General features: G+C 42.4%; 2 protein-coding genes across 6 annotated transcripts in view; both read left to right on the top strand.

Annotated features, from left to right (window-relative positions):
• Positions 1-4,342, top strand: part of numb (NUMB endocytic adaptor protein) — a 64,372-nt gene extending 60,030 nt beyond the window's left edge. For 2 of the 4 annotated variants that reach the window (XM_047345417.1, XM_047345416.1), the window contains 3 exons: positions 143-286; positions 768-938; positions 2,124-4,342. In XM_047345417.1, coding sequence (XP_047201373.1) covers positions 143-286; positions 768-938; positions 2,124-2,881 — 1,073 coding nt within the window. In that variant the 3' untranslated portion in view covers positions 2,882-4,342. The remainder of the gene's footprint in view (positions 1-142; positions 287-767; positions 939-2,123) is intronic. The other 2 variants (XM_047345418.1, XM_047345419.1) reach the window with 1 other exon arrangement.
• A 742-nt stretch (positions 4,343-5,084) lies between these two features.
• On the top strand, positions 5,085-15,136 carry exd2 (exonuclease 3'-5' domain containing 2). Of its 2 annotated transcripts, none has more exons than XM_047344866.1 (10): positions 5,085-5,212; positions 8,050-8,115; positions 8,197-8,633; positions 8,860-9,116; positions 9,203-9,329; positions 11,042-11,352; positions 11,461-11,567; positions 11,963-12,098; positions 12,205-12,573; positions 13,957-15,136. In XM_047344866.1, exons 3-10 carry the CDS (start codon positions 8,238-8,240, stop codon positions 14,171-14,173), a joined length of 1,920 nt encoding a protein of 639 aa, XP_047200822.1. In that variant the 5' UTR covers positions 5,085-5,212; positions 8,050-8,115; positions 8,197-8,237; the 3' UTR covers positions 14,174-15,136. The 2 variants fall into 2 exon arrangements, with proteins under 2 accessions (XP_047200822.1, XP_047200821.1); XM_047344865.1 differs by having other exon boundaries at positions 8,197-8,648.
• The last annotated feature ends 12 nt before the right edge of the window (positions 15,137-15,148 follow it).

Raw genomic sequence — 15,148 nt, 5'->3', positions numbered from 1 at the left:
TATAAGCAGATATTTCCATAAAAATAAGCATTCTGAAACTAAAGTAGAAGACATATTTAACAAGGATGCAATGCTCTGGTGTACTACGCTAATGTTTGTGCAGGTATTTTAACTCCTGCTTCTTTGAATCGTTTTCCTGCAGTCCCTGAGGTGGAAGGAGAAGGTGACAGCATCAGTTCACTGTGCACTCAGATCGCTACTGCTTTCAGTGGACCCCCAGAGGACCCGTTCTCTTCCGCTCCAATGCCAAAACCAGCGTCCTCTCCACAGTCTCCTGTGGCACCAGGTAAGACCTGTTCATATAGAACATCTGCTCTGTGCTACGAGAGACACCCTGACTAATATTTCCTCTTTAGACATAATCTATTCAGAAAATGGCTTTTGAATACGTTTGGTTCAAATGAAAAGTCAGCTGATCAGATAAAAACTCAATCAGGTTCTAATTTATAGGTACTGTATAATTAGGTATTCATTGCAGTGAAAGAAATCAGCTGGAGGTACATCCTGTGGGCTGCACTCTTTATTTCAAAGTTTAGCTGAATTTCTTGCTCCTCTGATGAGGCAGTTGTTGTGATAATTTACATTTAACTGTACTGTTGTATTGCCTGCCTCTCTTTTTTCACTAGAAAGTTTCTAACACCTATGTTAAAGAAGCTGTTAAACACTTAAGGCTACCTATTAACAGCATGGTAACATTGCATGTCTAGCAAAAGATCAGCCCCCATCTTTCGGAGCTTGCATTAGCTTTGGTGTCTTATTTGCTTTAGTGAATGGCACCATGCCTGCCTTCTCTGCTGCTGTCGCCGCTGCTGCAGCTGCTGCAGCTGCTGCAGCTGCTGCCACTGCCAACTCCTCAGTCCTGCACCCAGCATTGCCTGCTCGAGAGACTAACCCCTGGGCTACAAACCCAGCAGGACCCCCGGCTTTGGCCCACCTAGGTAAGCAGCTCTGCAGAGAAACTGAACTTTGACATTTTGGGCCCCATGACGCTTTGTCACTGCTGTTTTGTAGAAAAAAATCCACTCTGTAACAATTATTGTTGTATCAGGCACACAGCTTAAACACCAATCTAAGGATATTTTCTGAGAAAAGACATTTCTGTGCTAAAAGAAATTGAAATGCCTTTTACTTCTTAAACCTTTTCATGTTTTTGTCATGTTACAACCACAGACGTAAATGTATTTGGGGGATTTTACACTACACAAATCAGAGCGTGATTGTGAAGTGTAAGGAAATTTATGTAAGGTTTTTAAAATTTTCTACAAATAAAAATCCAAATAATGTGACATTCATCTGTATTCAGCCACCCTTTACTTTGATACCCCTAAACGAAAATCCAGTGCAACCAATTGCCTTGTTTTTATTTCTTCTGGAGTTTTATTACGAGCCATCAACAAGAAGATCAGGACAAGAGCTCAGACAACACCAAAACTGAACTTTTTCCAAAACACAAAAATGTTTATAGACACTTTCCATCCAAGTGGACTGAGCTCCAGCTCTTTTGCAAAGAATAATAGGAAAAAGTTCAGTCTCTAGATCTCTAGAATGGTGGAGATATACCCCAAAAGAACCAATTAACAGCAAGAATTATCTGTCATTCACAAATCTGAGCTTTATGGAAGGGTGGCAGCTAGGAAAGACATTGTGAAAGCCAGAAGAAGTCCAGTTGGCAGTTTGCTGCAGGCTACGTAAGGGACAGAGATGTAGAAGAAGGTACTCTGGTCCGATGAAAACACAAGTGAACTTTTTTGGTATTGATGGAAATCACTGTTTGGAGGAAAATTAACACAGTATCCACGTCATGAATCACGGGGATGACATCATCATGCTGTGAGGGATCCTGGACAGAGTTGATGTAAACATGGATGGAGATAAATACAGGGCAACCATGGAAGAAACCATGTATCTTTTTCCTTCTGCTTCACATTAATGCACTACTTTCTGTTGGTTTTTTAAACAAAATGCAAATACAATAAATGGAAGTTTGTAGCTGTAACGTGACAAAATGTGAAAAATATTATTGGGTCACATACTTTTACAGTGCATTGTAGATGTGCTAGCATCATCTTTGTGGCTCGGCTAAATAACACAAAGTGACTGATTGTTTCTCTTTCTTAATTCAGGAGGGGACTGGCCATTAACGACACCAGTAATAGTAGCCCCTCCCACTGCCTCTCCAGGGTTGTCCGCTCACAAACGCACACCATCAGAAGCAGACCGGTGGTTGGAAGAAGTCACCAAATCTGTCCGAGTACCACAGTCTAAACCAGTCACTGCAGAAAGCACGCCTCCTCCCCAGCCATTTGGTGCCCCTTCGCAGATGCCAATAGCTTCTGTCTCTATTGTTCCCCCTGTGCCCTTTTTTCCCCCTCTACCCCCTACTGTCCCCATCGTGCCCCCCCGCCAGCCCACTTTCCACGCTCAGGCTCCGGCATCCTACCCAGTGTCCAACGGGCTGCCGTTTTCTCAGCCCAGCATGCCTGTGTTTGGCATAACTCCTTCACAGATGGTGGCTAATGTGTTTGGCTCTGCTACCCAACCCCAGCCTTTTCCTCTCCCAGCCTCCACAACACCACAGACTGATGCTCAGGCCATTAACAATATTTCCCCATACATTAAACCCCCACTGCCCACGGAGGTAAACCCCGCTACCCTCCACCCCCCTAATGGCAGGGCTGCCTTTAACGGGGCTGATGGCTGGGCGGCTTCATCGCATATTGCTTCATCTTCTCAGTATGTCCAGTCTGCACCAGCGCAGCAGGAAGATGCTTTTGAAGCCCAGTGGGCAGCCCTGGAGAACCGCCCGCACCAGCGCACCACCCCCTCCCCCACAAACCCCTTCTCCACCGAGCTACAAAAGACTTTTGAGATCCAACTCTGAACACTGTGCAGTTATAAAGCACTGGGTTATGGGGACTTGGATGGCTGTAAAGGAGATGGGAGAGCCGTACTGCCTTCCTCCTGGGTTTTATTGGACACACTCAGTGGGGGTAAATAAAACTAGGAGAAAGTGGAGAACAGCAGGGGGGCAACATCGGAAAGAGAACCCCACACAGCAACAAGAGACAAAAATGAAAACAAAACAGGTTGCTGTGAATAAATTTACGGCTCCTCAGGCATTTCGTTTGTATGGTCTGTATTGTTTTTTTTGTGCTGTGGAGAGTTATCATTGCCCTGTGGAGTATCCCTGCTAAAAAAAAAAACCACCCCATTCCGCCACCTAGCTTCGCTTGATGAGGCCCCCGTTGGCAGGGCGAAACCTTCCTCAGCCTGGCCGATGGGCTCCAGCACTGAGAGAACTCAACTTCCAGATGAGAAGTACTCCTTAAAAACCACCCAATTATAAGAGTAGAGTGAGACAATGCCAAAATCTTTATTTTTATGCATCAAGTATATTTTAAATAGCTTTGGAATCTAATAGAAGAGTTGTAAGTAATCTTGCCAAAGGCACGGGATAACTAGAAAGTTCATGTATACAAGAAATGATCATGTATATTATACATAAATACATATATATATATCTAAAGAATCTATACTGTACACACAGCTCACAGCAGTGCAAATTTTTAATGTGATGTAAAGAGATTTTTGTGAAGGGATAGCTGCTTTATGAGTGTGTGCATTTTTCTTTGGTTTTGGTTTTCCTAATTTTTGACGACAAATCTTGATGCAGTTTCCTGCATCGTCTAACTTAATGGAGAATATCTCACCGTGAAATAGGGTATGTTTGCAGCAACAATCAGTTTGGACTTGGCCATGGTGGTGGTGCCTATATGGTTGCCTCTCTCTTACCTGCCCTTTGTTTTTAACGGTTTAGTACAAATTAGTACTTTTTTGTTCTTTCTTTGTAGTACCAATCTTGTTTTATATTATTATTATTATTTAACAACATAGGATACAGCAATCCTGTTTTACCACCTCTTCCTGGGGGATTTTTTTATTGTAGTTTATTTTTATGTTTTGTTGTTTTTGTTTTTTTAATTTTGCACATGCACTAAACCAGATAGTTTGAACTCACAGGTGAGCTTGATTAACATGGGCTGGTTAGTCATGGTGCTGCAGTAGCTGAGAAGCTGCATGATGATCTGGCCCAGTTTCCGTTAGCCTTCGGTGGGTCTAACGGGCTGCAGAACCCCGGTGGGAGAAACAAAAATGGTTTCATCTTCACTAGCTGATTTCTCTCTATTTTATTTTTTATTATTTTTTTAAAAATCAAGCCTGCAAATATGATCAATTCTCTGATCTGTTTTTCCATTTTGTAAGTATTTCATTTCTTTATTCCAGCTCTTTGGAGAAAAACTGAAGCTAATGGGTTGAATAAATTTATGGTGATAGAAAAAAAGGCAGCGTGTGTTCCTGATTTATTCACAGCCAGTGCCTTATAAAGGTATTCCTGCACCTTAAACCTTTTCACATGTCACATTATGACCACAAGCTCCATATGTCTTATTGGGATTGTATGTGTTAACATAAAAGAAGCGCATGATAGTGAGGTCAAGAAACAGGATGCGGGGTTTTTGACTTATTTTTACAAATAAGTCTGAAAAGTTGTCACTTCCAGGTTCCACTAATTTGGAGGTTTTCTCTTCCAGCTTTGTTCTAATAAAGCCTGATTTTGTTGGCCAATTTTCCTTACCAAATCACACAAACTCAGTCAGATTGGATGGAGAGTGTCTGTGAACAGATTTTCAATGAGATTCGTCTATATGCTTCAATCTTAGCCATTCCATTGTAGCTCTAGCTGTATAATTGGGGATAATGACCTGCTTTGGGGTGAAAATTTGCTCCACGCTCCAGTCTTTAGTAGCCTGTAGTAACAGGTTTGTGTCCATTTTTGCCTTGTATTTAGCTCCATTCATCTCCCTGCCCCTGCTGAAGGAAAAGCAATCCCACAGCATTAAGGTGCCACCTCCTTGTTTCACTGTAGTGATTTGCAGCTTTACTTTCCATGCAAATTTTTGTGTGAAGAAATGTGAAAAGGTTCAAGGTATGAGAGTTTTATATTGAAGTGGCCCTACTGGTCTCTAAGATACAGGCCCGTCCTAGTGGCTGTTTCGTTATTCTTTCATCCATCCACCAGGGGGCGGTAGCTGTCGCGCGGGTTCCCGTCGTAGAAGTGCAGCTATAAATGCAGCTCAGAAGAAATGGATCAGAGCAGCAAACGACTTTACGTGCGTGTAAGAGCGGCGTTCTGCTGACTAGGAATCTAAAGGTAAGGCTGTCCATCAGTCGGTACTGAGCTGGCTTGTAAAGCAATATTGACGCCGCATTAGTCAGTCGATGTGCTGCGAGCCGCTTGGGAGGAAGCTAGTTTACTGGTTAGCTGTTGATGCTAACAGGTTAACGTGGGTTTAAGTTGATGGGGAAAATGGAACACAGGGAATCTTATGGAATTAAATTGTAGTCTCCTTTCATTTAACACGTGTGCACGCTTAAAACGGAAAGATAACCCAGCGTTGACACCTCAGTTCTTAAGCTTACACTGCAGTTGTAAGTCTTCTGCGTTAGCATCCGATTCAGCACTGGAGTAAAGGACTGTTTCATAATTGAAGTTAGGAAATCTGGGCTACTTTTGATGAGCCCCATTTCTAAAATCTAAAAGGCTTAGAATGGTCCAACCCGAAATGACTTGTTCTACACTGCCTACAGGTTCTTTATTACACCATTTATGATCTGTCAAAACTCAGAGATTTTAAGGCTTTCTTTCGGCATTTTTGAACACATTAGATGGGAGTTCTTTATGAAATGCCCAACTGTAATTGCAGGACTTGACCTGTTCGAACCTTATCTGGATTGTTCAGTGAAGAAAGACTAATCTTTTGTGTTTTTCAATTGACAAAGCATATATTTAATTTGGTAAACACAAGGGGCTATTTCAATGCGTTATATTTTTTACATTTAGTCCACATTAGCGGAGTTCCATTTTTAAAATCACACTACTGGACTGGATTATTCTACACTAAATACACATCCTTTAAAACTGGTTTTCGAATCGGTTAAACCAAAGAAAAATGTTTTTTATGCATCCCTGGCATTTAGACAGGTTTCCTACACAGTCTGGAAAAGTATGGAATTTGATCCGACAATTTTCCAAGTTCCATGATTGGGAACGTATATGAATTTTCAGATAAGTTTCACAGAGAAGTGTTGCATCCATACATCCAGCCTTCCTTTGTCTCTCATCTATCAATACGTCTAATAAAATTTTTTTTTGCAGAACTAACTGCTCAAAAGTGCAGCTTGGGGGATTCTCGACCTGGTTAATGTCTGCATAGGATCCTTGTTAAAGTGATTGAATGTATCGGAGATATCACACAACCCTATATAGACCTGTGGATGTCCTGACCGCCCACTCTGTGAAATACTAACGTTTATTTACATGTAGAGCAGGTAACTGTGATCTGATCACATTTTAACAGTTTGCCATCAGGCTTCCCTACTTGCGCCAGTTAGGACACATGTTGAAACCAGGTCTGAACAGAGCCGTAGTTTAGGTATAGATATACAGGTCCTTCTCAAAATATTAGCATATTGTGATAAAGTTCATTATTTTCCATAATGTCATGATGAAAATTTAACATTCATATATTTTAGATTCATTGCACACTAACTGAAATATTTCAGGTCTTTTATTGTCTTAATACGGATGATTTTGGCATACAGCTCATGAAAACCCAAAATTCCTATCTCACAAAATTAGCATATTTCATCCGACCAATAAAAGAAAAGAGTTTTTAATACAAAAAACATCAACCTTCAAATAATCATGTACAGTTATGCACTCAATACTTGGTCGGGAATCCTTTGGCAGAAATGACTGCTTTAATGCGGCGTGGCATGGAGGCAATCAGCCTGTGGCACTGCTGAGGTCTTATGGAGGCCCAGGATGCTTCGATAGCGGCCTTTAGCTCATCCAGAGTGTTGGGTCTTGAGTCTCTCAACGTTCTCTTCACAATATCCCACAGATTCTCTATGGGGTTCAGGTCAGGAGAGTTGGCAGGCCAATTGATCACAGTGATACCATGGTCAGTAAACCATTTACCAGTGGTTTTGGCACTGTGAGCAGGTGCCAGGTCGTGCTGAAAAATGAAATCTTCATCTCCATAAAGCTTTTCAGCAGATGGAAGCATGAAGTGCTCCAAAATCTCCTGATAGCTAGCTGCATTGACCCTGCCCTTGATAAAACACAATGGACCAACACCAGCAGCTGACACGGCACCCCAGACTATCACTGACTGTGGGTACTTGACACTGGACTTCTGGCATTTTGGCATTTCCTTCTCCCCAGTCTTCCTCCAGACTCTGGCACCTTGATTTCACAATGACATGCAGAATTTGCTTTCATCTGAAAAACGTACTTTGGACCACTGAGCAACAGTCCAGTGCTGCTTCTCTGTAGCCCAGGTCAGGTGCTTCTGCCGCTGTTTCTGGTTCAAAAGTGGCTTGACCTGGGGAATGCGACACCTGTAGCCCATTTCCTGCACACGCCTGTGCACGGTGGCTCTGGATGTTTCTACTCCAGACTCAGTCCACTGCTTCCGCAGGTCCCCCAAGGTCTGGAATCGGCCCTTCTCCACAATCTTCCTCAGGGTCCGGTCACCTCTTCTCGTTGTGCAGCGTTTTCTGCCACACTTTTTCCTTCCCACAGACTTCTGGCAGTCTTACCCATGATTGGGGTTTTGAGTGATGAACCAGGCTGGGAGTTTTAAAGGCCTCAGGAATCTTTTGCAGGTGTTTAGAGTTAACTCGTTGATTCAGATGATTAGGTTCATAGCTCGTTTAGAGACCCTTTTAAGGATATGCTAATTTTATGAGATAGGAATTTTGGGTTTTCATGAGCTGTATGCCAAAATCATCCGTATTAAGACAATAAAAGACCTGAAATATTTCAGTTAGTGTGCAATGAATCTAAAATATATGAATGTTAAATTTTCACCATGACATTATGGAAAATAATGAACTTTATTACAATATGCTAATATTTTGAGAAGGACCTGTAGTGATGTAAGGGATGATTTGTGAAAGGAGGACATTGCTTTCTTTATGCAGAGATGCATCAAGCCTGTTGAGATCACAGAAACAAGGACTAAATGGGAACTCATTGATCAAGGAAAGGTAAAGTATTACAAACTGATGGATGCCTGATTCCAGATCTGCTCAATATTTAAAACTCTTCATTTTTCTTTCTCCTCCTAGGTTTGAACTTTCCAGTCTGTTTTAAATCAGGGCAAGTCAACATGTCTCATCGAGGGCCTTTAACCACTGTCATAACAACAGTACTGGGGGCGGCCTTAGGGGGGCTGCTCATATGGCAGGTGTATCGAACAAAACGGAAGAAGCTGTCTTCTTTCCAGAATGCAGCGGATCTGGTTGTCACTCTGTGTCCTGCTGAGAATGCTCTGTCAGTTGTGGAGTGTCAACAGATCCAGCTGCCACATCTGGCTGACAAGGAGGATAAAACCGCAGTGTGTCAGACCACAAACGTACCCTCTCCTGTCCGGATCCCGTCCTGTGACCAGCTGCTGGCGGTGAAACCAGTGATGGTGAGCTCCAAAGAGGATTGGCTGGAGATATGGCCGCTAATGCAAAAGGAGCTGTCAGTCTTCCCTGTTCTGGGGCTTGACTGTGAATGGGTAAAGACCAAAGGCGTAAGGAATACCTTTTGCATGATTTTTACTTGATCAACAAAGGAAAAATCCACCCAAAAGTTTAGATATCTTGGTTCACAGAAGTAGAAGGGAAAAGTGATTTGATTCAAGGTGTCTAAAAAAACTGCACTGGTGGAATTTTCCTTTTCAGAAATCGCTTTGTTCCAGTCGGATTTGTCTTGTCTGACCCAGCCACCTTCTATTATTGCAGGTGTCGATAAAGGGCAGAGCCTCTGTGGTCTCTCTGCTGCAGATGGCCACATACTCGGGTTTGTGCGTCCTGGTGCGGCTGCTGACGTTTCGCAGCGGCCAGCAGCCGTTCCCGCTGAGCTTCATGGAAGTTCTTAGAGATCCACACATTTTAAAAGTTGGTGTGGGTTCCTATGACGATGGGAAGCGCTTAACCCGTGACTACGGCCTGTCCCTGACCTCTACAGTCGACCTGCGCTACTTTGCCTTTAGGCACAGGTATGGCTGAAAAGAAATCTTGTCATTCTTAATAGTTGTGGATTTTGACTGCAAACCCATCCTTATAACATGATTTCCATTTTCAGGAGATCTTCTGTCAGTAATGGCCTCAGTCTAAAGTCCTTGGCTGAAGATCTGTTAAATGTATCTCTGGATAAATCTTTGGAGTTGCGCTGCAGCGATTGGGAAGCGGATCAGTTAACACTTGAGCAGGTATTGAGCCACTACTTCCTTGAGTATATTTAAATAAATTAAATAAAATAAGCACTCAAGAGCTTTCATTTTTGGAATTAATATCCAGCAGCATACAAGTTAGGAGATTTTAGCCAATTTATGATTTCCTTTTCAAGAACTGTAAGATCCTACAGCAGTGAAAATAATGCCTCGAGATTAAAACTTTTTTCCAAGATGTATAGAAATATGTTCTCTATATGGGAATTGAACCCAGATAACATAGGTGCAAGAGCCAACTGTTACCCACTAGACTACCAACAACTACAAATGATCCTGGTGAACGATTTAACCAACTGCTATTTTATACAAGTTGTGATAAATATTTCTATTTGTTCCTATATTCTCATCTTTTTTGCTGAATCCAAAGGAAAAAAAGACTAAAAAAGAGCTAACGCGCACTCGATACGGTACAAAGGGCACCACATATGTCGTCGACACAAGCCTCGATACGTGCTTCACAAAGAGTACCTGGATTACTCGACACGCTCCGAAGCATCGGCACACTGGACACATTAGTGATTAGTGGGATATTACTACGGTGGTCCCAGTGTTTCGTAGATCCATTCATAACTCTCGAAATTTCCCTGAAAGCTGCCAGCAATCCCAAATCCACACTGTTCCATAACAGAAGAGGCAAGTTTGCTGTAATACTTCCAGCCTTCCTGTTATCTGCTGGATGTGTGTTTTTCGTGATACCTGGAGCATCATTATAATCACATGGATGAAGTGACTTCTTGTCATTTGAAAACAAAATAAACTTTACTTAGCTCTGACATCTGAAGACTGCAAAAGAAGAAGATAACCTAAACGTAAAAACGAATTAATAATTCATTTTTTCCCCCCCCTGAAAATTTGAATGCATATTTGTGTCCTTGCCGTCCCTGAGACTTTGTTTGGGTAAACATCAGATTTCTCATCCTTGTTTCTTTAAAGCCTGCTTTATTTTTCTATTTCTGGTTCAGATCTGACTGCTTTTTTGCCTTATCAGCTGTGATTGGCAACACCCGTTGGCTGGCACTATATTCTGTCCCTGCTGATGCAGTAACAAAAATTAGGGCTGCAGACAGTCGTCTACAGAGACTACTTGCGCCCCTAGTGGATGATGATATTAATGACGGTTTTTCAAAATTTCCGGGTTTTTTATTTATTTATTTTTTATTCACTCAGAAACTCGATATTACCAGGGGTTAACCTATTTCCACTACTTTTCTTAAAAAATAAATGTATATTTACATGCAGGTGAGGTAGAATCCGATAATTTCAAAAGTCACATCGGTTAACAGATTTTTTTTTTTTTTTACATATTTCATAGAATTTTCTGATAAAGGGTAAAGCTGCTGACTATTAATGTTTTAAATTAGGTTTAAGAGACATGGTCTTAAATTATTACCTACAGCAATGCACACCAGATGTCACGTGTCTGATGTGAGAATGTTAATGTCAGGCATTTGAGATCTGATTACGGTGCGTTCACTGAATGGGTAAAATGAGATTGAGTTTCTGGCCAGATGGTCACTGAGGGCCAGTTGATCTAAAAAATGGCAAATTCTGATCAACAGCTGGTTTGACGGTGCATCTTTTAATTAAGGTAAAACGGACTGGAAGATGAAACGGATTTCTATGAGGTGACATTCTTCCAGGCCGAGCAGGATCACGTACTTCTCTGAATGCTTCCCCTCTGCTTCCTCCAGATGATGTACGCTGCCAGAGATGCTCAGATTTCTATTGCCCTCTTCCTCCACCTCCTCGGCCTCCAGACTGAAACCAGTCCCGCCTTTTCCAGTGGGAGCTCCTACTTGGAGCTGGTCTCCCGCTGCCAGGGCCTGGTGGACGTCCCCTTCAGGGGTCGTGGAGACGGAGACGGCGGGGCTCACGAAGGAGACAGGAAACGGAGGACGCGGAAGCCAGCACCATGTGAAACCTCGGAGTCTGGAGATCAGCAAGTCCCAGACCCTCGAAGGAATAACAAGAGAAAACCGCTGGGTGTCGGCTACTCTGCCAGGTGAGCAGAGGCAGGATGTTCTGATGACAGAAAGAGACGGCGTCTGAAGAACAGTGTGTTTGCAGTCTGTCCTGGCTATTTTAAATCTCTCACCTGTGCTTCTTGCAGAAAGTCTCCTCTCTATGATAACTGCTTCCTGTACGCACCTGACGGCCAACCTCTCTGTACATGTGACAAAAAGAAAGCCAAATGGTACCTTGACAAAGGAATCGGAGGTAAACTTATTGTTTGGACTCTGTAGCAGAATACTTGCTTCATTCTTTTTCTTGTGCTTTTGGTGACAAACTTGCCTAAACGTTGCTGCTGCTGCACCTTCCTGGCCTTGTAAAATTATTTAATGGTCCGGATTGACTTTTTTCTCACTTTATAAACAAATGCTTTATCATATTTTTATGTGGATTTTCTGTGATGGTGGAAATGTGCTTTAGAAGAAAAATGAAAAAGTTTCCAGAATAAAAATCTGGACCTTGAAATTTAGTGTCTTACATCTGTGTCCACCCCCTTTTTTATGTTGAGTACCGCTCAAGTTGACAATAAATGAGTAATTCTGTTGAATCTATATTCAGATGAGCCTTCTCCTGGTTATCCAAATATTGTTGTTTTGATGCAGTGCTGCAGAGTGAAGATCCTTTCATTGTAAGGCTGCTCTTTGAGCCATCAGGACGCCCCGACTCCCAACAGGACTACTACCTGACCGCCAAGGAAAACCTCTGTGTTGTCTGTGGCAAAGCGGATTCCTACATCAGGTTTGAATGCTTTAGTGTTGCTTCTCTGGATTACAACGTCTCAGTCTCAAGTGGCACTCCCTTTTTTATATGTGAAATTCACCGTTAATTCTCCCTGGCACGGCAGGAAAAACATTGTACCACACGAGTACAGACGACATTTCCCCACAGAGATGAAGGACCACAACTCCCATGATATCCTGCTGCTCTGCACCAGCTGCCATGCAGCCTCCAATGTTCACGACGGCTTCCTGAAGGAGCAGCTGGCCGATGAATTCTCAGCCCCTCAAGGCTGCGAGGAGGGAGTCCGGCTGCTGGAAGACTCGGACCGCCGGCGAGTACGTTCGGCGGCTCGGGCGCTGCTCAGCGCCAAGGATGGGCTGCCTGAGCAGCGGCGAGAGGAGCTGCAGGCGCTTATCAAGAACTACATGAACATGAATGAGGAGCAGGAGCTGACGGATGAGGCGCTGCAGGAGGCTGCCAGCCTGGAGACCAGGTGATTCTGCTCATTATCAGCATCTCAGGAATATAATCCAAGTAATGAAACTACAATATGAACAGGAACTGGTGATTTTCTTGATACTATTCAGTACTATTTAATGTCCGATACACCATGGATCATGATGTTTACAGATGATACTAGGATCTATAGTGGAAGCAGGTAGAAGAGAGCCTGGAGATGTAGAGGTATTATGTGGGGAGGAGAGGAATGAAAGTCTGTAGATGTAAGAGATCAATGATGCTGCATCGAGTAAAAGTATTAAGTGTTTAAACTTAACTAGCAGTGGGCAGGAGCATGCAGGATGGAGTGGAAAAGCTGCAAGAGTAAAAGGGAAGGTTTCTAACGTGGTGGTGGGACTGGATGGTTGGATTCAACAAAGGATGTTGAACAGGGAGCTGACATGGAAGGAGAAAAAGTTTGTGGTTGTAGTGATCAGGATATGCACAGGGTTAGAGTGAAGGGATAATGCTCAGTGTGGGGTGAGATTAGAGCAGATCTTTTTTCTCCTCAAACTAAAGGTCTCACCCTTTCATAATGGAAATGATAGATCAGGAATTCCCAATAATCTTGAATCAGCAAAAAAAGGGAATTTATGTTTATGAAATAAAGCTAACAGATATTTTCAACGTGGGTGGCTGGGTAGAGCTTTATCGTTGGATTGTTACTAAAGTAGGATTTAAGCTTCCAATGATGGACTTTCAAAATAAAGTTTACATGTTCTTTTTTTTTTTTTAAAGGCAGTATTTCAAAGCAAAAGTAGGTTCCACATTACAAATGAATTTTTTTAATGTTTTTTTTTTTTTTTTTGCCCTTTACAAAAAAACTGTCATACAGATACTTCATCTGCTCCTTTTTAAATAGGTCATTACAGATGGAGCTAAATCGGTAATAGAAAAAAGGATTATGTTGGCCTTTCAAAATAAAGCTTGGAAAAACACATGCTTATTACAGTAGTGGGACGTAAACTCCTTATGGGCCTAAAACATTCAGGAACAACAAAGGCCTAGAGCCAGCTTAAAAATAAAATCTTAGTCTTGCTTTTTCATGGATTAGATTATTAAAATAGTTGGCTCAAAATCCTGTATTGTTCCAAAAAGTATCTACTTATGTTGGCTCAGAGTTGGGCAGCTGTTGGTTGTCTTTCATATGGAATTGGTTTGGACACAAGGACTAAACAAACATGAGATTATGTTGGCTGGTACCCACCAAGTGGCAGGCACCACCAACATTCTTCAGGAAGTTTCAGGACGTTTGGGTTAATGGCTAAACAGTCTAGCATTTAGCCGTTAATTAAATCAACTTTGTCCGCTCGAGGTCATGAGTACATCAGGCGCACTCGGGTTCCTGCTTTCTTACCGCTCCTCTCTCCTCTTCAAGGATCCTAAATGAGGCGTACATACCTCATGGCCTTAAGGTGGTGCAATCCCACGCCGAACGCGGCCTGCGGGGCCTTATGGAGCTGGAGCGTCGCTGGAGGCAGCACTTTCTCACCACCATGCAGCCTCGCCATCTCCCTCCCCTGTGGTCTGTGGACCATAATCACAGCAAGTTTCTCCGCAAATACGGAGAGGACCTGCCCATCAAACTCAACTGACCAGAGCGGCACGAGCAGCTCCTCGTCCCAACTCCTAGGTCCTCTCTCTCTGTGACGAACAAAGGGACATTCCAAGCCTGTGGTGAAGAAATCCAACAACCTGAAATACACTAACCTTCCAGTGTCATGGAGGATGTTATGGACATTTTTTAAATTATTCTATTTATTTATAAAAAGAAATTATGAGATAAAAATAAAATGATCAGATTTTTTTTTTAGATAAAAGCTGCCTCCTGCAACTTGCCTAACTTCCCTTTCTGTTAATAAATGAATCCATTTTCTCCATGCAGGTGAGCAGCGTATTCCCTTCATCAGCCTGAATGATTTGCTGTCCAGAAGGAGGGTTGGTGATGAAGTATTTGGCACTCCTCCCTATTTTTCTCTTTAGTCTGTTGTCTGATTTAGGTCAATAGAAAAAAGGTTAGAATCCTTAAAACGCCCTGAAATCAAACAAAAATGATCCCGTTTCTTTATTTTTCTAGACGGGTTTGGTCTCAAGGTGCGTTTGGGTTTGAATATTTAAAAAGATTTTTGCAGGGAGAGATGAGTGCAAGCAGATCAAAGCTGGCATCTGTTAGTTGATCATTTAACCTCTAGATGGTTCTGTCCTGCTGCTGAGTCTCTCTGATGGTTGGGACATCTTCATGGCTCATGTTTTAGTGTGCTTCCTAACCCGGTCCCTCCTGATCAGAGTCTCATCGCAGCTTCAGGAAGCTCAGTTTACAGCAGTTTCAGCATGACGTCGTTTTTTCACACATCAAACAGCACAGTCAACGGGTGCCAACTCTCTCGATGTAACCAGACAAACTTTACCCCCTCCTTTTTGTACGGCTTTCCAATGAAGATTGTGAATTAATGTCATTATTGGAGAAATGATTCAAATCACGAACTCTGCTCAGTAAAGCGTCAAAGCTGTTTTCCAAAAAAAAAATATATAAAGAATAAACATGTTTGTAATAATCAGTGTGACTATAT

The sequence above is a fragment of the Girardinichthys multiradiatus genome, chromosome 19 (genome assembly GCF_021462225.1).
Source record: "Girardinichthys multiradiatus isolate DD_20200921_A chromosome 19, DD_fGirMul_XY1, whole genome shotgun sequence".
NCBI lineage: Eukaryota > Metazoa > Chordata > Actinopteri > Cyprinodontiformes > Goodeidae > Girardinichthys > Girardinichthys multiradiatus.
This window is presented reverse-complemented; position numbering and strand designations above follow the sequence as displayed.

What these genes read in the sequence shown, in the direction of transcription:
- exd2 (XM_047344865.1), top strand. Translation starts at nt 8,238, where the DNA reads ATGTCTCATCGAGGGCCTTTAACCACTGTCATAACAACAGTACTGGGG. An exon ending in AATGGGTAAAGACCAAAGGC is followed by an intron (nt 8,649 to 8,859) that starts GTAAGGAATACC and finishes CTATTATTGCAG; the next exon opens with GTGTCGATAAAGGGCAGAGC. An exon ending in TACTTTGCCTTTAGGCACAG is followed by an intron (nt 9,117 to 9,202) that starts GTATGGCTGAAA and finishes TTCCATTTTCAG; the next exon opens with GAGATCTTCTGTCAGTAATG.